The 23,879-nt window shown below is 35.9% G+C and overlaps 1 protein-coding gene across 11 annotated transcripts in view; it reads left to right on the forward strand.

Annotated features, from left to right (window-relative positions):
* LOC148843232 (uncharacterized) overlaps window positions 1-16,236 on the forward strand; it is a 29,141-nt gene extending 12,905 nt beyond the window's left edge. For 4 of the 11 annotated variants that reach the window (XM_088960123.1, XM_088960119.1, XM_088960121.1 and 1 more), the window contains 3 exons: window positions 853-1,220; window positions 1,324-1,357; window positions 16,021-16,236. In XM_088960123.1, the coding sequence (XP_088816249.1) occupies window positions 853-1,220; window positions 1,324-1,331 (376 nt within the window). In that variant the 3' untranslated portion in view covers window positions 1,332-1,357; window positions 16,021-16,236. Of the gene's footprint in view, window positions 1-845; window positions 1,221-1,323; window positions 1,358-1,524; window positions 1,765-10,254; window positions 12,458-16,020 lie in introns of those variants that run through there. The other 7 variants (XM_088960118.1, XM_088960120.1, XM_088960122.1 and 4 more) reach the window with 4 other exon arrangements.
* The last annotated feature ends 7,643 nt before the right edge of the window (window positions 16,237-23,879 follow it).

Below are 23,879 nucleotides of genomic sequence, written 5' to 3' on the forward strand. Positions count from 1 at the left end.
TAAAAATAGAAAGCTTCTTAAGAAAATAAATCATTCCTTCATTACTATGACCCCAAAGTTTGAGAATCCTACTTTTATCACATATTTTAGGCCTATGGGTATTATGTACACAATATTAACTAAACTAATGGCTAATAAAATGAAATCCCTATTACATAGATGAATTCCTCCTCTTCAAGTTCGAGATGCTTTTGTCACTCATGAATTGGTACATTACAAGAAAAAGATACAGTAGAGGGATCATGGTTATAAAATTGGATATTTCAAAAGCTTATAAGTCTTGAATGGCATTGTCATTTTGCAGGTTATGAGATCTTTGGGTTTTTGTGAGAATTGGTGTAAAATGATTTTTGAATGTGTCCACTATTCTTTTGTTTTTTCTTAACCAATGGTAGTTGAAAAGGCTACTTAGGTCTTAGACAAAGAGATCCACTTTATCTATATTTCTTCATTTTGGTAGTGGAAGGTTTCTTCATTTTCAAATTTAATCACTTCGCACTTGTTCTTAGCAATTCCATCAACTTTAGAAAGGATTTTGTATGTGATTTGTCTGGTGTGTGTATAAATGTTTTAAAAACCATTATTTTATGAGACCGTTTCATAGAAAACTGATCAAATATTACAAAAAAAAAATAAAAAAGTAAAGGAAAATTAGATAATTTGAAGAGATACAATAAATACGATGAAGAAAAAGGGATATATAGAGAAAACACTAAAAATTGTAAAAGAAAAAAAAAAGTCTAAAAACTACAAAGAAATGAAAAGCGAATACCGTGCTTTAAGTGCTTTTAACATACATACCTTAATTTTATATTTCTATATTTCCTTACTTTTCCTTTTTTAAGTTAAAAGGCCAAAGCTCTCAAGCCAGCGAAGGCCAGAGCTCTCCGGCCAAGTGTTACCAATCGCACTTACACACCATGGATCTCCGACCAAAGCTCTCAACGCTCTCAGCTGTAGCTCGAGAGTACTGCACGCTCAGGAATCTTATGCTCTGGAGCCCCCACAAATCCTATCGTTATTAACCGCCAAGGTTCCCGTGCCGATGGCTTCAGGAGGAACCTCAGATACAACGCTGGCCGACCTTCCATCCTTTGCCATCTCGTTATCGTCTAGGAGGAACCTCAGATACAAGAACCCAGCAGCTAGGGAAGATTCATCCTCTGGTTTCGATGCTCCGTATAAAGAATTTCCGTATCCGCCTTTCCATGGAAAAAAAGGTATTACAGATTTTAGGTACCATACTCTACCATACCCATTAACCGATACGGGATTCATGTTATCCAAGTAAAATTAATATGACTTGTGTTTGATGGTTGGCAGATCCCTAGTCCACTACAGCGAAACGATTCATCAGGTAATGAACTAATGATATCTCAATCTTTTTATTTTCATCACATTAGATTTGAGTTTTGCTTATCTCTGATAACTTCTTCAACCCTACCTTCATTTTATCCTTGATATGCAGTATCAGAATTTTTTGGTTTATTTTATTAATAATCTATAATATTTGATGATTTTCAGTATCGATTTGAGCCCACTATTAATCCAACGGAATTGATCCATGCATGAATTTAAATATTGACGAATCAAATTTGGATCCATAGAAAATACACAAAAAAGCTGTAGTCCGAATTTATGACGTATATATAAGAGGCATTCGAATCCTATATGGGAATATATATGAATAGGATGACAATTGGCTCTTCTTGTTTGCATTCATGGCTGTAGTGGATTATTAAAGGAAGTTCCTATCTCTTTTGAAGATAGTTAATTTATAGTGTTGTTTAATGATGTACTAGTGGGAACCGTACCGTGTAATAATAGAAATAAATAAGAGTATATAATTATTTTTTATTTATTATTTTTAAATAATTAATAATGATTTATAATTTATATATTATTTTTAATATTTTTTTTACAATATAAATATAACGATAATTAATTTCAGTTAGCGTTGTTCATCAAATTGATGAAACTAATCAATTTGACCAACTTGACCCGAGTTGGTCGATTTTCTATTATTTTTTGTTGGCTTTGGTTCAATAATTTTCCAATCCGACCAGGTTGGATCAATTTCGCTTTGGTCATTTGTACATTGACTAAAATTGAATGACATGATTATAGATATATTAATATTTTATATTTTAAACAAACTTTTTTAATATAGGAAAGTGGGAAATTTTTCATATTTCTTAGTCTAAAATATTTTATACAATAAATTTATTTTTTAATATTGCCACCGTAATTTTTTAAATATGGTTTTAATTTTTTAAGTTTAAATCTTTTTAATTGACTAACCAAATTAAAAATTGACCCAAACCGATACAACTCAAGTGGATCGATTTCACAAATGATCAATCACTTTTAGGTGACTAACTCCCCAACTTGACTAGGTCGATTTGATTGGCCAAATAACATACAACCGAACTGAATTTTTAAGGACAAAATTTACCCCTCTATATTTAAATATATTGATAAAAAGTGAGGGCAAATAGGGTAATTGGTTATTGATATTAAATGGGTTAAAGAGGTATTTAAAAGATATTCAATGTATTTAATTCTCTCATTAAATCCAAATTTAAGTTATTAACTTGCATTCATGTTCATTGAATCATATATTTAAGTCATTTTTTGTTTCTTTTCATCATTAAGTTCTATTAATTAAATCTATACTTAATAAATTAATAATTTCAATAACATAAAAGCTTATACTTTTAAAATCTACCCATTAAAAATAGTATTTTCATCTAGTTGGTGATAAGAAATTAAATCATTTTGGGTTAAATGGGCTAATCCATGTTGCCATGATTAGATAATAAAAATAAAAATAGATAAAATGAAAAAAATAGAAATTAAAAAAATTGGAAACATTTGTAACATACATATTAAACAATAATAAGTATGATAAATAATAAATGTTTTTATTAATGAAGGAAATGGAATGTAAAATTTAAAACCAATTGGAAATAAAAATATTTTCCTATTCTCTCTAATTAAATCCTATATTTAAGATATATTTTTCTCATCCTTAAATTCTTGTAATTAAATACACAATATTAATTTTAATAATATAAAAACAAATATTTTGAAAAGTAATTTGAAAACAAAACCATTTTCTTCCCTCCCGGTGGTGGGTAAGCAATTCGACCATTTGGGGTCAAATGGATTAATAAATAATGTCATAATTAAATAATAAAAATTAAAATAAATAACTATGAAATGTAAGATGTATTTTTGTTAATGATGAAAATTGAATGCCAAATTCAAAATCTACCTAGAAATGAAATGATATCATAATCAAATAATAAAAAATACAAAGAATCACAAAAATTAAAAAAAAAAAGATAGAAAAAATTTTGAGTACATATTTAATGTTACATATTTATAAAAAATAAAATATTGGGTACATCTCTAATATTGTGCATTCATTATATTGAATAAAAATAAGTCTTGTACATAAGAAAAAAATTTGTCAATGATGAAAATGTAATACAAAATTTAATGTTAACCTAGAAATCAAACATTTTTTTTAGATGGTGGGTCAGTGGTTTGAGTCAAATAATACCATAGACAAACAATTAAGTGTGATAAATAAAAATATTTTATATAATGTAAATGAAATATATAATTTAAAGGGAAATTATTGTCAAAGTTGGTTGTATATTTAAAATTAGGTTGCAGGTTGGTCCAAAAACCAAAAAAAACTCTAACAACCATCTCTACATTTCATATTAAAAAACTCCTACCATATCATTGGAGGCTTATGTGGTTGTTGCTAACATAGGACTCTTAGTCCATGTTGGACACCGCAAAAAACTTATATTGAAAATAGGTTAAGTTTCCCTCTCAATCCCTTTGTTTCTCGATCTCCCTCTAATCTCTATCACTCTCATAGTCATCTCTCGATATCCTACTCCCTCTATCTCTCCCACTCTCTTAACTTCGATCTATAGCCAAATCAAAATCCCTCTCTCTCTCTCTATTGTTCTCTCTCATCTTTCTCATTCTTCCCCCTCACTTTTTCTCTCAGTCAATATCTCCTTATTCCTCAATCTCTATTGTTTTCTAGTTGGTATAAATTTCATAGCTAAGAGCTTCTTGTGAATTTTTATTAAATTGGTGTAATAATTTTTTAATCATACCAAGCTGGTTTCATGTTCTTTTATACGATCTAATTAATACCATATAAGTATGTAAGAAAAAAAAATAAAAAAAAAACGAGAGAGGGAGTGGGAGAGACACTAAGGGAGAACGATAGAAATTAAGGGAGAATGAGAGATCAACCGAGAAAGAGAACGAGAGAGATTAAGGGAAAACGATAGAGAGAGAGAGAGAGAGAATGAGAGAAATTGATATAGAGAATGTAAATACAGAAACCAAAAATCCATTTTTATTTATTTTCAAATCACATAGTCATTGAGTATATAAAGATGACTTTGTGTGTGTGAGAGACAGAGAGAGAGAAACTAAAATCCCTTTTTTTTTATTTTCTAATCACCCAACATTAAAGAGCAATTTCAGTATAAGCTTTTTGTTGTGTCCAACATGGATTAAGAGTCCCATGTTAGCAATAGCCACGTAAGCCTCCAATGACATGGCAAGAGTTTTTATAATTTGAAATGTAGAGTTGGTTGTCAGAGTTTTGTTGATTTATGGACCAACCTGTAGCCTAACTTTAAATGTACAACGGACTCCAACTATAATTTTTCCTAATTTAAAATTAATCCAAAAGCAAAGTTATTTTCTTATCTAGATGTGGGTTAGTGATTTACCTTTTCAAAAAAACCCATGATGTCATAATTGAATAATAAATATTTAAGTTTATCTTTAATCGTATTGTTAGTTTTGCTAATTTTCGATTTCTATCTTAACTATGAGATTTCTAAAATTCAAGTAATTAATATGAAGAAAATTTTTCTTACGCGCAACAAATGTCCTTAATTACTAGTATATGTATATGTGTGTGTGATAACTCTAACTATTTTCAACTTTTACCATTTCCATAAACCGGTTAGCTTTTATTTTTTTTGTTTTATTTTTATTGTCTATTAAACCTTTTCATTTCCGCCAATAACCCTTTTGTTTCTATTATTAGAACAAGTTAGCTTTAAGCCTTTAAGCAAAAAATCTTCTTTGTTCTGTTGATAACTTCATCAATGACTAGGTTTAATCTTTAGCAATGAATTGTTCGTCTGCCGATAACTTCATCAATAACTTATGGAAAACAACTTTGTTTTTAATGCATGAAATTTGTATCTCACCAATATATAAGAAAAAGACAAGGATAATATTTGGCTTGTTAACCTTAGGTTAATGTGTTTCTTTCACATGTAGGGAGTTGTTTGTTAACGTATTAGAAATAAAACCATATCTCATCTTTTTTTTTTTTTTTTTTTTTTGCTTGATATTACATAGTTTTCAAAATGGTGAGACAGAGTTATTGGCGCAACAGAAATCAGAATGAAAATAAAACAAAATATTACAGAAATGGTTGTACTTCCTTTCTTGTTCTCTGCAATGGTGAGACAAACCAGTTCGTATTACGAAAATGGTTGCGCTTTTCATGTGCTCTGCAATGGTGATCAGGAGTATTAAGTTTGGTCTCCCTCTTCTCTTTGATTTTTGATTTTAGAAAAAAAAAAAAAAAAAAACTCAAACCCTAATAGATGCAAGCCGTAAAAATTGAAAATAGTTGGAATTGTTCAAATTAAATCTGACTCATTAGATAAACACCGTAACCAATAAACCAATAGTTTCTCATTTAAACGTTGGGACAAGCAACTGTGATGTGGATTAATAGATCCAACTAGCCCAATAAAAATCTTGGGAGTTGGGACGGATGCTTTGAGTAAGCCGGTGAGTGACGTGGAGGTTGTTCACGATTACCTGTGTCTGACACAACTCTTTTGTAGATTCAGTAGTCATTGACTAACTATGACCCTGATTTGAACTGAGTATCTTGAATCATCTCAACGAAGCTTCGAAGAAGAGGGATGGGCTCTTGTATCCAAATGGGGCCCAAACGTCAGTAGGGTCCATCTACTTAGTTTGGTTACTCTCATTTGACAATTGGATCCGAGTTTGGGTAATTATGATAGTTCTGATATCTTCAAGTTCCCTCCTTAGAAATTCAGTTGCAGGCTGGGTCATTAAGTTAGGGTAATATTCGGATTTGAGTTGGGGGCTCTAATATGAGAAAGTTAATGTTGAGGGAGAAAATTAAAAGAATTGGGAGCCCCAAAGAAACAACTAGCAGCAAAATGATTCAAATCTAATGCTCAAGTAAGCAAAGTTTCTTTTTTATGTATTTGATGGGCTGAGGCTGGCCTATTGCAGCCGCTGTGAATCAGTTGAGTTGGAACTTCCATGGGATTGCTCGACCTGTGATAAAGTTTGTTTCAGATGCTTTTCCCTGATTTCCTCTTTCTAGCTGAGAGAAAGATTCCTAAGTGCAAAGATGTTAATCTAAAGTATTGCTTTAAAATATGGTAATATGTGTTGTTTCCTCTTCTAAAGGGATAGCAAGCATGTAGGGGTGTCAATTGGACCAGATTTGGCCTAATGTGATCCAGTCCAATATGAGTCCATTACAAATATATCAGGTCCAATCTTCTTTGGATCATTTTGGACTAGTCTAATTCAATGTCTGAACACTCTAATCTGTTCAAATTGGATTTAATTTAGATTTTGTTCCAATCCAGATTTGTTCCAATCCAATAAATACTTTGGACTAGTAAGTTTGGACAGGTCCAATTCGATATGACTTATTGTTCCGTCCAATCCATCCAAATTGATTTTGATTTGGATGGGGTCCAACACAAAATCAGTTCATTAACACCTAGGAGGGCTTGCTTTTTTTCTGTTTTTATGGAAAAATGGCATTGATACTGAACTACTTAAAGTTTTGAATAGGTTTTCTGTCGTTGTTTTTAAATTCTTACCCCCTCCCCCCAATGTTAAATTATTGTTCTGTTTTATTTATGATGAAAGGAAAAGTAAATAATTCCAATTCTTGAATGATTTTTAAACAAATTCCCTGTGATTTTAGTGTATCTTGTGAGTTGTTTAGTAATGAATTAATGATGATAGTGATAGTGGGAATAGGAGAGGAAATTTTAACTAGAACAGTGCCAACCCGGATTTTTCAAATTTTTTTATACCAATTTAAATTGATTGAATTTAGTATCTCTAGTGGTAACTTCACCTGTTCGAATGAGAGGAAAGGAAGTCGCTGTATTTATAGGAAACCCTGATAAGCTTTTACTTTTATTGACTAGTTGGTGATTACAACAAAAGAAAAAGAAAGAAAAAAGGAATAAAAAAAATTGCTTCATTAGAGTTGTAACAAGTTAGAAATAAGTCAAAAGTAAGGAGAACAGGGAGAAAGAGAAGAGAGGAAAAGAGAAATGAAGGGTTTTGGGAGAGAATGAATCGTGGGAAGCATTGTGCTGTTGCACTTATTTATGTACTTATTGTTAAAAGATGAAAAATTACATATATGCCCTCAATTAGTGAGTGGCAGCAATAAGAAGAGTAAAAAACATAACGGGCCTAAGGCCCACTAAGATTTGACACCCATTAATAATAAATAAAAACAAAACTCTGAGGCCCAACTTAACAGCATTCCCCCATAAATGTCAATCATGCTTAACTTGCATATATAATTATCTAATCGTTGCTTTACTACTCCTTTGGTGAGAACGCATATTGTTCTTCAAAAACTGCAAATGGAAGACATAGTTCTCCCATGTAGGGGTGTCAATGGACTGATTTTGGGTTGGACTCCGTCCAAATCGAAATCCATTTGGACGGATTGACTGGACCAATAAGACATATTGAATTGGACCTAATCCATCCAAAATGAATTTATATTGGATTGGGCCAATATCTGGTCCATTAATAAAAGATAAGAACATAGGTGTCAATGGACCAGGTTTGAATTGAAGCCAGTCTAAGTTAACAGGAATTTGAACACATTGGACAGTCTCTGGACCGGTCCAAAATATTCATTGGACTGGATTGGACCAGGTCCATTTGTAATGGATTCACATTGGACTGGACCGGATTGGACCAAATCCAGTGCAATTGACACCCTTACTCCCATGACCACTTTTTCTTGGATGAAATGCCTATCAATCCCATTGTTCTTACTATAATCATGCTGAATTAGATTGTGAGCAACACTTATAGCCATAACCCTATACTTTACTTTTGTGCTAGATAGAACGACCATAGTCTGTTCTTACTCCGTAAGATTGGGTTTCCTCTAAGAAGAGTGTAAAAACCAGAAGTTGATCTCCTATCATCAATAGACCAAACCCTAGTTTGTGTCAATATAAGCCTCAATGCACATATATCCATTATTAGGATATAAAACCCCTCTACCAAGATTTCACTTCAAGTAAGCCAATATTCTTTCAGCTACTATCAAGTGTGAATTAGTCGGGAAATGCATATGCTGACTAATAACAAACATTACATATAATATATCATCCCAAGTCATACATAGATATAACTACTTCCCCACCAATATCTAAAGCACTTCCCTATCCTTCAAAGGAATATTAGTGGAATTAGATAATCGATGGTTTGGATCAATTGGAGTGTCCATCAGTATAACTTCCAACTTACCAGTTTATTATAAAAGATCCATGACATATTTGTGTTAAGAGATAAAAATCACATGCTTAAATTGAACAACTTCAATACCAAGAAAATAACATAAACCACTCAAGTCTTTAATCTCAAATTCATCACTAAGAAAAGTCTTCAATTTGATTGTAGCCAACCGATAAGAAAGCACTGCCAAAATAATCAAACCAAGCTCGGCGTAATTGTTTTAGTCTATATAGTGATTATTTTAATGTACACATCTTCTTTGTTTGAACATCACGATAAACCCTAGAGGGAAGTCCATGTGAACTTCCTCATGTGGTTATCCTTTAAAATGCATTCATGACATCAATCTAAAAAAGTGGCCATGAATAAAAGGTAACAACAGATAATGAGACATGTATAGAATTCACTTTAGCCACAAGAAGAAAACTTTTTGTATAATTCACCCCATAAGTGTAAGTATAGCCCTTAGCAACCAATCACACTTTATGTCTCCTAACAGTACTATTTTCTTTATCTTTAATGGAAAATACCCATCTACAACAACCGATTAGCTATTTCCCATCAGGTTGACCAGCAATATGTCATGTGTTATTTTCCAAAAGAGTTGTTATTTCACCTTGCATGAATTGCTTCCACTCAAGTCGAGAAAGAGTCTCTATAACAATTTTTGGTGTGAAGTCTTTGGAAATGGAAACAAGGAAGGATTTATACGAAGGAGATAGATGATGATAAGACAAGTGTTTAGAAATGCAATTACCAGTAGTGCAATGCCACTTACCTTTTCTATAACAATTCTTGGAGGCAAGTGGAGGTGGCAAAGTGGTTTTAAAGCTCCTGGTTCTAATTTTATTCCTTCCATTGCTTACCAAGGATTTTGGGGGTATATGAATGACGATATTTTTAATATTGTTGGTGAGTTCTTTAAAAATAGAAACTTCTTAAGAAAATAAATCATTCCTTCATTACTATGATCTCAAAGTTTGAGAATCCTACTTTTATCACATATTTTAGGCCTATGGGTATGTATACAATATTAACTAAACTAATGGCCATTAAAATGAAATCCCTATTCCATAGATGAATTCCTCCTCTTCAAGATGTTTCTGTTTAGGGTAGATTGTTGCTCATGGATTGATTGATACATTACAAGAAAAAGATACAGTAGATCTAGGGGTCATGGTTATAAAATTGGATATTTCAAAAAAACTTATAATAGTCTTGAATGGCATTATCTTTTGCGGGTTATGAGGTATTTGGGTTTTTGTGAGAATTGGTGTAAAATGATTTTTCCTTATATAGGTCTTAGACAAAGAGATCCACTTTATCTATATTTCTTCATTTTGGTAGTGGAAGGTTTGTTAATGCTGAGAGAAATAATAAATTGGTGGGTATTTTTATTAGTAGATCAGCTCCTGAGTTACTTTTTACTGATATTTTAGTGCTCAGAAAGGCCTTTAGAGTTGAATGTCTGATCTTTAGTAAGAAGATTTCCACAAAAGGAATAAGCATTATTAGGTGGCAGCTTAAAATGAAGGCTCTTAGTTTTGATGCTAAGTATTTAGGGGTTCCTCTTTTGTGGTAAAATGAACTGTAAGCTTAGTTTTAAAAAGGCTGCCTTAATTTCTTATGCAGGTAAATAAGTTTTGATGAAATCTGTATTACAATCTAGGCATGCCTAGTCACCGTGTGTCGATGATTCAATTTTCAAAAAAAAGGTGTAAATGATATTGACAAAATCCAAATGTCTTTTTGTTGTTACGGCTTACTTAGGAAGCAGTACAAGTACATGCAAAATAGTACAAAATACAAGGTTTTGAACTCTACACGTTTGTATTTGTACTCCATCCAAACTGAGACTATAGAAATAAGAACAAATCTGGATATAAATGCTCTTATTAATTGGGATAAACTGTGTAGCTTTAGAATGCCCAAGTGATTTTAGATTCGGAAAGCTAAAGTTTTGAATAGTTTTATTTTGAAGTTAGCATGGAGGTTCCTAAATAAGGAAAACTCTTTATGAGTCAGAATGCTTACAGCCAAATATCCTACGAACCATGATAAAATCGCTGGGAAAAATTGTTGGTCTTGCTTCATGTTTGGAAACCATTAGGTACAAGACAACTTTGAAAAATATGTTTGTTGATGTGGCAGTGTAGGTGCATACAATTTCAATGTTGAATGTTTGGAACATTCCATCTAGAAATTTCATTTTGCTATTTGGTCCTCTTAATAGGGAAGCAAAAGATTTAATGGTTTAAGATTTTATGTCTATTAATGAAGAGGGTTGAAATCTTTAAAAGTTGAGAGATGTTTTTCTTGATCCTGTGGTAAATGAAATATTGAGTACTCATACTTTTACGAGGCTCTTGGATAAAATTGTTAGGACCACGGTGCAAACCAAAGGGGCATATTTTCAACTAAGGCTGCTTTTGTTTGAGGTGTAAATTCAAATTTTACACTAGGGAAAAATGTGAACCGGCTGATTTTGAAAATTTACATTGATCACGTTTGGTTTTCTATGGTGTAAATTTTCCAACTGGGTCTTGACGGAAGTTGGGTCTCAACTGAAAAGGTGAAGCAATGTTGTATACACTGATAATAAGCATGAGCGAGCAACGCCCATAGATACCAGTGAGCTTTGTTCTCACATCTCCGCCATCCCCATGACATCCTCTTCCCTTTTCTTACCTTCAACTTCAAGACCCGACGGCGACTGCCACCAATCTTCCCTTGCTTTAAATGCAGCTGTAGTAATGAAGAATCAAAAGTTCGGATTCCGTTGAAACCGATCAATTTGTCTGAAATCGGGCCGGAAAACAAATTGCAAGACAAGTTAAGCAACTTTAGAGACGAAAGTTTTCTTTTCTGGATAGGAACCCGTCCAGAGAAGTTATTTCCCTGAAGCTCGGGAAACTCTAGCATAAACTCTACCAGATTTCTGTGCCTGAAGCAGGACAACCACTGTCAAGGATGTTACTAGATTTTGCTTCGAGAAACTCTAGTAGAAAAATCATCAACAACTCAGGAACTCTTCTTCTAGAACTCTGGAACTCTTCCCTCAAGGATGATTTTGCTTCGATCAGGAAAATCATCAGCAAGAACAAGCGAAGAGAGAAAAATAAAAGTTCTAGCCTATTGAGAACCTGCTCTTCATCTTTGACAACCTGCTCTTCATCTCCAGATCCGGCTGTCCCACTATCCCACTGTTCTCTGGCTCTGACTGACTGACTCCGTGAGGTCCCACTGTCCCACTGTCCTCCGGCTCTGGCTCCGTGAAGTCCCACCCTAAGTGCTCTGAGATGGTGGAAACACCGGTCAAACCCAGTTTACCATTACAGCACTGAGAAGAGGTGCGAGCTCCAATTCATTGTCGTTTGGTACCAACCTGGGTGAAGGAACAAATGAAAACTTCTTACGCCGGTGAAGAAGCTTATGGCATGGAGGCTGAGCAAAGAAGGGGTACATATCTGCAACACCGATGGTTGAGTCTCCAACGGAAGTTGAAGGGGAGAAGGGGGAGAGCTGCTACTTTTGGAAGTTGCAGTATTATGTAGGAACAGACGAGAGTGAAACCGGGGAGGAAGAAGAACAAGGAGAGAGAGCGAGTCCATCGAGTTTGAGAAGATGGAGTTTAACATGGATTTTATCGGTGGTAACTTTCCACTGATTTTTTGTAAAATTTACCTAAAGTGGAATTTTACACTCATCTAAGATGTAAAAGAACATCTCATCATCGAACCGGAGTGTAAAGTTTACCCTGCTTCGATTTTCCACCTCAAACAAAAACAGCCTTAGAATTTCTATTGGAGTGAAATGCATCATATACTTTTCATAACTCTGTTCAAGATATTATTAACAAGGTGTGGAAACTAAAAATTCCTTCTCGGCTCTTATGGAGAATTTGCAAAGATTTTGCTGGTACTAGAGATCAACTTTTTGACGAAGAAATTGTGGATATCAAATCTTGTTCTTTATGTGGGTATGATTATAAAACAACTATTCATTTGCTTTGTTATTGTTCTATTGCTACAACTGTTCTTTTTGCTAGTTTGTTGGGTGTCACTCATAGGGAGAATCAATTTAGTATTGTGGTGGATTTTATTTGTTTCTTAATTTGTAGGTTCGATGATAAGCTAGGTCAGGATAGATTTCTTGCTTGGATTTCTATAGCATTTTACTAAATGTTAGTGGGGACTTATACAATTCACAGGATTTGTTAAGCAAATGCTAAATAATAGAGACACATAAGAGTATACAATTATTTTATATTTTTAATTTTTAAATAATCAATAATTATTTATATTTTGGGTTTGACTATGATATGGGAAAGATACGATATCTGAAAATTTATTAACCAATCAACTGGTATGCTAGCCAATCAAGTGTTATTTATCAAAATTCATGGGTGGATTTTCATTTGTCAAAACTCTTCCGATACCATATATTTCTCGCATCATAGATTTTTCTTATATTTTATATACTACTTTTATTTTTTTACAATACAAAAATAATACTAATTAATTTCAGCCAGGGTTGTTCAACAAATTGATGAAACTGACCATTCCGACCAACTTGACAAGTTGGTTTTCTAGTATTTCCAATTGGCTTTGGTTCAACAATTTCCCAACCCAACCAGGTTGGATCAATTTTGCATTGGTCATTTGTAAATTGACCAAAATCGAATGATTCAACCATGGATATATATTAATATTTTATATTTTAATATATTTTTCTAATACAGGAAAAGTGGAAAATTCCCAATTTTCTTGGTCTAAAAAATTTTATATCAAAAATATAATTTTTTAATAATGTCACTATAATTTTTTAATTTAAATTTAATTTTTTCAATTTAAATCTTTTGAACCGATAACCAAACAAAAAATCGACCCAAAATGATACAACCCAAGTTGGCCACTTTTCATTAGTGGCTAGTTGATTTCGGATGACCAACTCCCCAACCTAACTAGGTTGATTTGGTTGGCCAAACAACCCATAACCGAACTAATCCAACTTGTGAATACTCCTAATTTCATCTAAATTAATAGTCTAATCTCTAATAAATAACAATAGTTTAATCTCCAATAATTATTGAAAATATATAGCAAAAATAACATAACTATTGAAAATATATTGATAATGAAAATATAAAATATAACTAATAAAATACAATAAATATTAAAAAATATATTAAATTAGTCAATAAATAGTATAATCTCAAATAATAGTTTAATCTCTAATAAATATTAATCAATAAATTATAAAAAATATACAATAAGTACAATAAGTTATATTTAAAACATGGTTTTTAAAACCGACTTGATGACCAAACCGATCAAGGGTCTGGTTAACGGGTCCAACGGTCTAACCGTTTCAACCAAACATTCGGTCCATTCTGATAAAAAAATCAAAAGAACTCAAAAAAATAAAAAAAGGTCAAAACTGTTCAAACGGTTCAAATGGTTAATCGCCTGGTTCAGCATTTCGCTTACCAAAATCAGCGGTTTTGGGGGCAAATCTGGTTTTTGGGGGAAAACGAAACCAGTCACCTGACCAGTTCCTAGTTTTTCAGGTCCAACTGCCCAGTCTGGTCCGGTTTTGAAAACCATGATTTAAAATGTTAAATAATAAGTGTTTAATCTCCAATAAATATTGAAAATTTTATGTTAAATAAAAAAATAGATTTAGACATAATGAGTGAAAATATATTTATCACAAAATATAAATAATTACTAACAATACAATAAATATTAATTTTAGTATATATAAATATATAATAAATACAAGAATTATTTATTGAATTTAATAATCCTTAAATAATTTTTACTACTACGTCATTATTAATTTTGTAAAATATTAAGCTATTATTAATTTAAATATTATGTTATAATTATTTTTCTACTTTTAAGAAAATTTTTAAATTTGTTACATAATTTCATTATTTTTACTATTTAAAATCTAGTCATGTTAAATATTTTGTTATTTAAATATTTAAATAATATATAAAATATTTATTTTTTCTTTAATTTTTTTTACTTTAAAGTTATTACATAATATTAAATATCTTGTTATATAATTATTTATCCATTTTTAATATTTTGTTATTTACGATATTTTGTTATTGAAAATTTTAAATAATATTTTATTTTTAATGTTAAATTTTTATTATTTGAATAACATTTAAATTAAATAATTCAGAAACCCATAATTTATATTGTTTGTACATAATTTCATGATGAGTTTTGTTGAAATATAAAATTATTAATAATATTTATATTATTAAATCTATTATTGTTGTTTTTGTGTTTTTGATAAATATTTTAAAGTTATTATATAATTTTGTTAAAATATTTAAATAATTTTTAAAATTTTAATTCAAACTTTATTTAGATAGATATCCATACTACCTATAAAAGAGCGAATTCCTATTTTTTCTAGAATTTTCATCGAACATTTCTAGCCCCCTTGTCTAAGGATACAGTGGGAATAAAGAGGCCATATATGTCCTTTATTCTCACTTAAGAAACCGTTCACTTATAACCAAGGTTCGAAGTATCAATACGTATCAACCCGTATTGGCCAATACATATCATGCCGGTGGCTTCCCGATACGCCCCTATAGGGGTTTTATTAGGTCAGCCACTAGTTCAGAGGGTAGTTGGGCCTTAAATTGGCCCCTTTGAACTGATTTCAAAAATATAAGTAAAACTAAAAAAAAAGCACCGACCGAGGTCAATACGGCCTATCGGCATATCAGCTAGTTGTCAATACTTTGAACCATGGTTATAACCAAACTGCCCATGAATTATATAGATAGTTCTGCCACCTGCAAATGCATGTACATGTTTACTAGTAGATAAAAAGTGAGGGATATGATAAATAGGAATTAGAGATAATTTAGGAGAAAGTGGGGGAGGTATTTTCAGGGAGGATATTATTTAGGTTATTGGGAACCTATGGAGAGAGAGAGAGAGAGAGAGAGAGAGAGAGAGAGAGATTTTAGGTATTCTTTTATTGGGAAGGAAAACGTCTCATTGGTTGTTTACAAAATGACATGGAATAAAAAATAAAAAAGAGAAAAAAAAGAGAAAATTTCTATATATCTATCTATCTATCTATCTCTCTCTCTTTATATACATATATATAATTTTGTTTGTGATTCAGTTAAAAATTTGTGTTTTTGGATCTTAAATTGTGTCAATGAAATCATTAGTTCTAGTCTCTACTCTAGTGGATCTCCTCAAAATTGTAATGAGGCATATAATAAGACTAGTAATTGGGGTACATCTTTCTGAATGGAACTTTTCAAAAATTTTGTGATGGTGTCATTAATAGTGTGAATCAAGAAAGGGTTGTTTGATTTCATTTGCTTCTTTAACGATAATTTTGTCTTGAATGCAGGGGGACCTTTGGTCTTTTCAGTGGGGTGTTGGAGCTGAACTTTTGGCATAGAGTTTTTTGTATGTTTCTAGGAATGTTAAGACAGCTACTCATGCTACAGCTTCTAATTTGTTGTGCGTCAGGACAACATATGGATTGTTTGATACATACTGGTTTTTGGATAAATGCGAATACTCTAAATGATAAGTATTAAATATATCCTTAGCATTTAAACAATATTAAAAGGTCTTGATAGAAGCCGATGTCAATACAAGTTCGGTTTCAGTCAGGGCAAAGCCTGTTTGAGAAGTCTTTATTGCATTGCATTGAAAATATTTTCATATTTATATATTTCATTTCATAGAGATATTCTTAATGAAAGATTGCAAAAGGATATTACAACGGAGTGAGCACAGGTTTGCCCTAATAGAAGTCGATCTCCTTGAATACATGTGGCTTAGATGGTATCTATTGAAACAACAAGTACCTGTATTAATTGTTGGAATCGCTTCTTTGAACCTTGCCCCAAATGGTAAGGTTTGTGCTTATAGGGGAAGAGAAGAACGGAACAGAAGGTGGATGCATGGAGAAGTGATTGTGCTGATGTTAATGGGGGCGTGGGGCTCCATGATATCAAATGCAAGTTGGGGGTTTGATGCTTCTTTGGTTATGGTTAATTGAATTGGGTATGTCTAGATCTAAAGTTGTATTTTAATATTATTCAAATTTGAACCAAGGCCGCGTTCGCTTTACCGTAAATTACTTACCAGGGTAAATGTATCTGGGTAAGTTTTTCTTGGGAAACACTTACCTAAATAAGTGCATTTACCCATGTTCTTTTATTTCTCATATAAATAAGGTAATGACCATTTTATCTATAAAAATTCAATATTAAAAGGGGCATTTTTGTTTCATTCAAGTGTTGATAACTTTCCCCCTACGTGGAAAAGTTATTTATTCACCTTAGAGATGGGTATCATACCTGGGAAAATAAACTTTCCCTAATCTCCATATAAATCTGAAAAAAAAAAAAACATGGGATCCTTGGTCAATGGGAACCCATTGACCAACTTTCCCCCTCTCAAAATCCAAAAAAAGAACACCCCCAAGTATAAAAATAATTTGAATATTTTATTTGATGAACAAAAACAAATGCAACATCAGCAAATATCATACATATAGGAGGATACCCCCTTTGATCATACCAGATTTTGAATCAGCCAGCCGGGGACCCTACCATTTGTGGCCTTACAGTTACAGAGACTACCTTTCGTCAAGGGGAAAAATGGGTCACTCCCATCTGTTTTATCCAATATTTCAGTACAATCCCCAAATTAAATATAGCATACTGCTAGCGATGGAAATAAAAAGGGTTTGGATAAATTTCTTAAAATTATCCCTCTGTTTGCATCCTTATTATTTCTAAAAATTGACATCCCTAATAAATGCTAATGGAAAGAAATGAAATATCAAATTTGTTCATCGTTATTTTTCAAATTTTTAAAATAAAACTCAACGGATGAAAAATTTGCCCTCTTCCCATCGGCCGTCAGCAGAAATCAGGGGCGGGGGCAACCTTTATCCCTCAATTCCAACCAATCTATTGCCAAGAAGATGGCGGGGAGTCAGATTTCTTCTTTTTCTATGTGTGAAGTGTTGGGAGGAGACTGAAGGAAAGAGAGACTGAAATACCAACCGTCCACTGTCCGCTTCCTCTAAACTGAAATAGTAGCCGTAGGGACTATATGCCCTCTCGAGAGACTGACATCGCTCTTGGATGCCCTTCGATGTAGAGGTAGTTCAGATCTGAGTTGAACATCAAGGTATGAAGAACTTAAAGAAGTTCGAACATTGTAATTTGGATTGGCATCTAAAGCCCGATTAATTGTTTTAGGATCGCATCCTTTAATGGAAATGGGTGGGATATTTAAGGGATGAAGAGGGGGAGGATTTCACCACTGTGGCAAAGGACCGGGGACATTAAGTGTTAGAACCAGAGGTCCTGCTCTCCCCTTCTGGGGAAGTTGCTTTCCCTTGACAAGATTATCAATTGCCAAAGAAGCCTTCTGTATTACAAGGGAAGCCTTTTGGGGATGTTTCGGGGCCCTCTGATACCAGTTATCAACCCACTCCTAAACGGACCCCAACCAGCTTCTGCATCCGCTTCACGTTCATCATCAATCGATTGGATAGTACCGCCACCTCAGTCCAGAATGGATTAGCGAACATTGTCACCGACGATGTTCCGTTTGCATCGTTCGTCACCCCGAAAACCAGATTTCCCCTTGAAATACTGGCAGCGATGGTGTCTTTCAGTGTGAGCCCATCTATGCACTGTGCATTGCAACTTAGATTCATAACTTAGTTGGCCTGTATTTGACTGGAGATCTCAAACCTCCGGAGCAGTAGAGATTACTGGTAGCGACGCTGGAGAGCCAAGGCCTGGTAGCAATGTTGGAGAACGCCAGAAAGCACCGCCGGAGCGCTGCCGGATTCCAGCAAGGGGGAACTCCGCCAGATTCCAGTAAAGAAATTTTAAGGAGAGGTTGAGTGCAGCATCTGGGCGGGAAGGCTTCGTCCAGCATCTTCCACATAAGCTTTCATTTCCATCGGCTGTATCGCCGAGCCCCAGAACAATCACATCACATTAGTAAAAAAAACCCAGAACAAGTGGGGAATGAGTCGAAGCAATAACAAGAATGATCCGCTTGTTCTGGGTTTACGAGGGCGAGTTGCAACTTCAAGCGGCATTGGCATTTTTTTGCTTGCTCCCTAATCTCTCTCTCTCTCTACTCTGTCTCCCCCCCCCCCCCCCCCTTCGCCCTTTCACTCATTCTCTGCAATGGCATCTTCATGAACAATCTCCCCCTTGTATTCCCAAATGCAAATCCGAGGGAAATTCCTCTCGGACAAGCTCCCCCCTGCACCATCAACCGAAGACCTCTTCCCAATTGCCAACTGTGATTCTTTACACTGATGGGTAGTGATGAAACAGGGGAGACAAGGAGAGTGAACGAAGGGGAAGAAAGAAGGAGAGAGAGATAGGAGGTAGAGGGGGCTATCTCCGCCGGTTAAGGACTGAGTTAGTTCGGTTTGCCATTGTTAAAAGGAAGAAGAGGGTAAGGCAAAATTGGGTTTAAAAAAGATATACATAACGCGTGTCTATAAGTTTTGAGAGAATATTAAGGGATGTTAATAGTAAGGGTAGAGCTAATCAATTGTCAGAGAATACGGTTAGACAATAGTCAAACAATAATGGTATACTCTTAGTCAATTTCAGAACCAATAAGATAATTTAAGAAATTTATCCAAAGAGTTTTTTAAGCTAATCAACTTCCGGTGGATTCAGATGAACTTATTTGAAACATCCTAAACCCTTTCTGAAAAATGGTTTAGATAGGTGCTTAGATCCTAAGCCCAAGCTCATGGGTCTAAAACTGTCAATTGGGTTACCTTGCCCGTCAACAATTCTAGGTGTCATCTCATGTCTTACAAGGGTCTATGTAGGTTGTTTTTATGATAACGTACCATTATCAAAGAATCCACAAGGATGTTAAACACCAGTGGATTGCTAAGGCTGATTTGGTTGCAGTGTAAATTTATTTGCACTAGTATAAATGTATGAGAGGGTAAATATAAAAAATGCAAATTTTTGTTTAATTTTATTTTGGATCTTACTTTATTCTGCTTTATGTCTTAATTTATTTTGGATCTTAATTTATTTTGGATCAAACAAAATAAGCTAAAATTTGAAACAAAAATATATTAGAATTTATAACACTCAAATCATTTGTACTGCCATAATTTTACATCAGTGCAAATTTATTTGCATTGCAACCAAACACAGCCTAAAGAAAACTAGTTACAACATACATTTTTTTCTACGATAAGAAATAGTTAAAGTATGACTGGTAAAAACAATAATTATGGCTTTATGTGCAATTACTTGAAACTGTTATATCATTTACGAACAATCTCTTAATAATTGATCCGCAGATGTATCATCCGCAGTAACAGTTTCTACGGTTTAAATGTGGGCCAATTTGGGAGGACTTATGCATTGCTTTGGAGAGAAATTACCAATGATAACTTTGCCAAAAAATTGATTTTCGGATCATGTAAATCTGTTTGCAACTTTTCAGTTTTTCACAAAACATGGTTTATCGGCTTTCCGGGTTTCTCAGGTCATATAATAACAGAAGTCACTGGGAAATACTGTGCTTGCAATCCCCAAATGAGGTGCTTAGAATTTGGTCCTAAACTGGGCCCATTCTACCTGTGTGAACGCAATTATTTGGATAAATTTTTCCTAGGAAACACTTATCGGGGTAAGTGCATTTATCGATCATGTTCTTTTATTTCTCAAGAAAATAAGATAATGATCATTTTAACTATAAAAATCTATTATTAGAAGGGGTATTTTTTGTCCCATTCAAGTGTTGACAAATTTCCCCTTTGGGGGAAGTTATTTATCCACCTAGGAGATGGGTACAAGTGATACCCAGGACAATATACGTCCCCGCATAAATCTAAAAAAAACCAAAGGATTCTTGGTCAATGGGAAGCAAAATAAAATGATGCAGATTGTGGTTATTCATGTCCAAGAATTTCATCTTCTACGAATGTGGGAGGACATATTTTTGGTACAACAGTCGGAATTTCCTGCCCACAAGTTGACTAGGCTTGTCCTAAGGCCACAAATCAAGTAGCTCCAACCATGGAATGGGTGAGTCGAGGCCATATTTCTAAGGAATTTATCACCTAGTAGCTCCACCAAGGGTGTCCATTTCATCTCCTTAGAGAATCAGAACGAAAGAGGATAAACACATAAGGGCATGTTTAATTAGGAGTTGATAACTTCAAAGGAGGGTACCTTCGTAGGAAGGCAGCTACTCATTAGAAGCTTAATTAAGCCTCCTGAATTGTCAAGGATAAGTGTGCAGCAAACACCAAAGTGTCCTTTGGGTAAAATGTCATAACTTGACATTATGTTGATCACAAAGAAACTAAAACCCATCAAGGAAAGTGACTTGTAGACAACCCGATCACCCGAGAGGGTATCTTAGTCATAACCTAGTTGGGAGGGGTAAGACACTAGCTACGATATACTATATCTATAGCAGCAAGGAGATAACAAACACAACAAAGGCATGTGATGGAGCGCAATCCAGCTGGTCCTATCTGTCAACAATCTTGGCCTCTGGCTGGAGCAAAAGGTGCCTGAAACGGAGAAGAAAGTGAGTAATCTCCGGGGAGGAACCCAACGAGAGTGCTCCGAAGCTCAAGTTAGTATTTCCTCAAGGGCAAGATAAAAAAACCAGATGGCGCAAAATTATCACATACCTCATTCTTGGGGGGGAAGAGAGCCTTTTATAACCACTTCGCGCACTCACTCCCAAGCTCCTGTCAGGTCGGGTATCATTACCTCTACACTTATGCCAGTTCGGGTGTCATCACCTCTGCTGGGGCAGACAACCGCCACTGGTCTCTTTGTCGGAGCCGTCTTTGTGACTGGAGGTGGCGGTGGCAGGTGGTCGTTGAAATGCGGCTGTCAAGTGTCAAATCCTAAGTCAGTCAGGTGCGCCGCCTCAGGATACGGACTCCTTTGGTGTCAGGTCAGGTACGGTTGTTCAGGTTCGGCGTCCTGGAGCCGAAGTGCTGGAGTGGTGTGCGAGGTGAAGTCTTGAATTCGGATAGAGGTGTGGCCTGAACTGCCCTGGGGCGGGCCAGTTCGGGTTGTTGCCCTTTGCGCTCCTCGTAAGGCTCGGGGTCAAAGGGAGAGTTTGGGCTCCTTTTGGGGAGCTCGAACCGCTGGTTCCTCCTCTCGGAGCTCGCGCCTTGAGCGTACTACCGTGCCGAGCTGTTGCCTCTGCCACGTGTTGAGTGGTCAAGAGGTTGGACCAAATCTTCCTTCATCAATTGCCCCCCACTCCTCGCGCAAAAGGGGCTTGCCCTGGCGCGGGGAGTTTGCAAGGTGGCGGGTGGATTTGACCCGTACATCAAACTGGTTTGACTGATAGCGCGAAATGCGCGTTCGTCAGGAGATTTCTGGGTTTATCGAGTGCCAAAAAGTCAGGAAATGTGCTAATCTGTCTTTAAATGCTGGGAGACGTGACAATGCACGTTTATTTCAAAATTTAAAAAACGCGTCGCTGGGAGACGTGACAGCGGGCGTTATTTCAAATTTGAAAAACGCGCCACTGCCGCCTTTAATGCGGGGAGACATGCGCCGACGTTGCTTCAGTTTCAAAAGACGTGCGGCCAGTCACGTCTCGGTCTTAGGAGGCGTGCGATCAGCTTGAACGTGGGCCATTCGATTTGCATTGATTAGAACCGTCGATTTTCGGGCACTATGGGTATAAATAGTGGGGGACCCCAGTCTTTTTTCATTGCCATTCTCCTGCGTTTGCTTCTTGAGCTCACGTCCAAGTTTTAGCTCGCGTCAACCTTCCGTAGTCCGTTTGCTTTTTCTGGGTGAGTCAGTACTTTCTTCCTGGTATTCTTTTCCTCCCGATGTCTAGCTCGGACAGCTTAGACAGTTCTTCAAAGGGGTCAGATGCAGGTTCTACGAACCGAGCTGCATCCCCCGACAGCCTTAGTGAACCCGAGGTAGAGCTCGAGGAAGAGTTTGAACCCGTAGGCCGAGTCACATCCTGTAGTTTGGCATCCTCCTCCCGTTGAGGTCAGATGTTAGACAAGTTTGGGCCTTCAACCATGACGCCTGAGGGGTTTTACTCCCTTATCACCCAGTTCAACCTGCCTAGGGAGTACACTTACTTTATACCCTCGGGCGACTTACCTTGGGAACATGGTCCCGACGAGATCGTGATATTTCGGGAGCAGCTCGTCGCTAGGTTGCGCCTACCTTTCCACCCCCTCATCGTCGAGGGTATGAACCAATTCGGCGTTACCGTCGGCCAGCTCCACCCGAATTCTATCCATAATTTGGTGGGGACTATCTCCCTCATTTGCGAACAGATTTTGCCTTTAGACCTGGAGATCTTTTCTTCCATTCTAATGCTTAAGAAGCAAGCAGGTCCCCTTCCCGGGCATAGGCAGGCGTACTACCTATCTCCTCGCCCGGGGTTCAAGCTTTTACACGATCTTCCCAACAAGGTCCCGGCATGGAAACGGGACTACTTCGGGGTGCGAAGTGCAATGGGGTGGCCGTTCCAAACCGGGTGGGGGATGGCTGCCCCCGATGCCGGTGTTACGCTTGATAGGGAGACGGCGAAGGGCCTCCGGGAATGGGCACGGCTTGGGCTAAAATGCCACCATTATCTGATGGAGGCCAAGCTCATTGAGGCTGGCCTGAGTTCGGGTAGGTTCCTTGCTCAAAGGCTTGCCTTTTGTTTTGCTTTCCGTTCTTTCATTTTCCTGATGTCGATCTCTTTTAGCAGGTGTGATGAACGCAGAAAAGACTCGCGATGGGAACCTGTTTCATGTCATGAAGAGGAGGAAGCGAGTTGCCAAACGGACTCGTGCCGAACTGCCCCGAGATGCGGAGCCCGAGGTACCGGGCTACCCGCCAGTGGATCCGCCCAGGGAGCCCGAGATGGCCCCTCCAGTACAGGAAACGGCAGGGGCCCCTTACACCGAGGCTGCTTATACAGGGGCTCCTCCTTACACCGAGTCTGCTTATACGCGAGTTGGGCCTTCAGGCTCGGGAGGCCAAGGCGAGTTCAGGAGCGTGTTGTCGCCAAACCACGCTCTTCAAAAAAGTAGGGAGGCCGTTTACCCTAAGGAGGTCGCGGCGTGGACCGAGCTTCCTTTGAGCCATGTATCCGGGCATGCTGCCTCTTATGCCAGGGTGGTAAGTCAGCAACTTCTTGTCGGGCTCCTTGTCATTACCTTTCTTGCTATTGTTCTTTGAACATTCT

This window comes from Nelumbo lutea, chromosome 8 (assembly GCF_056320005.1).
Source record: "Nelumbo lutea isolate HS-2025 chromosome 8, American lotus-T2T, whole genome shotgun sequence".
In the NCBI taxonomy this organism is placed as follows: Eukaryota; Viridiplantae; Streptophyta; class Magnoliopsida; order Proteales; family Nelumbonaceae; genus Nelumbo; species Nelumbo lutea.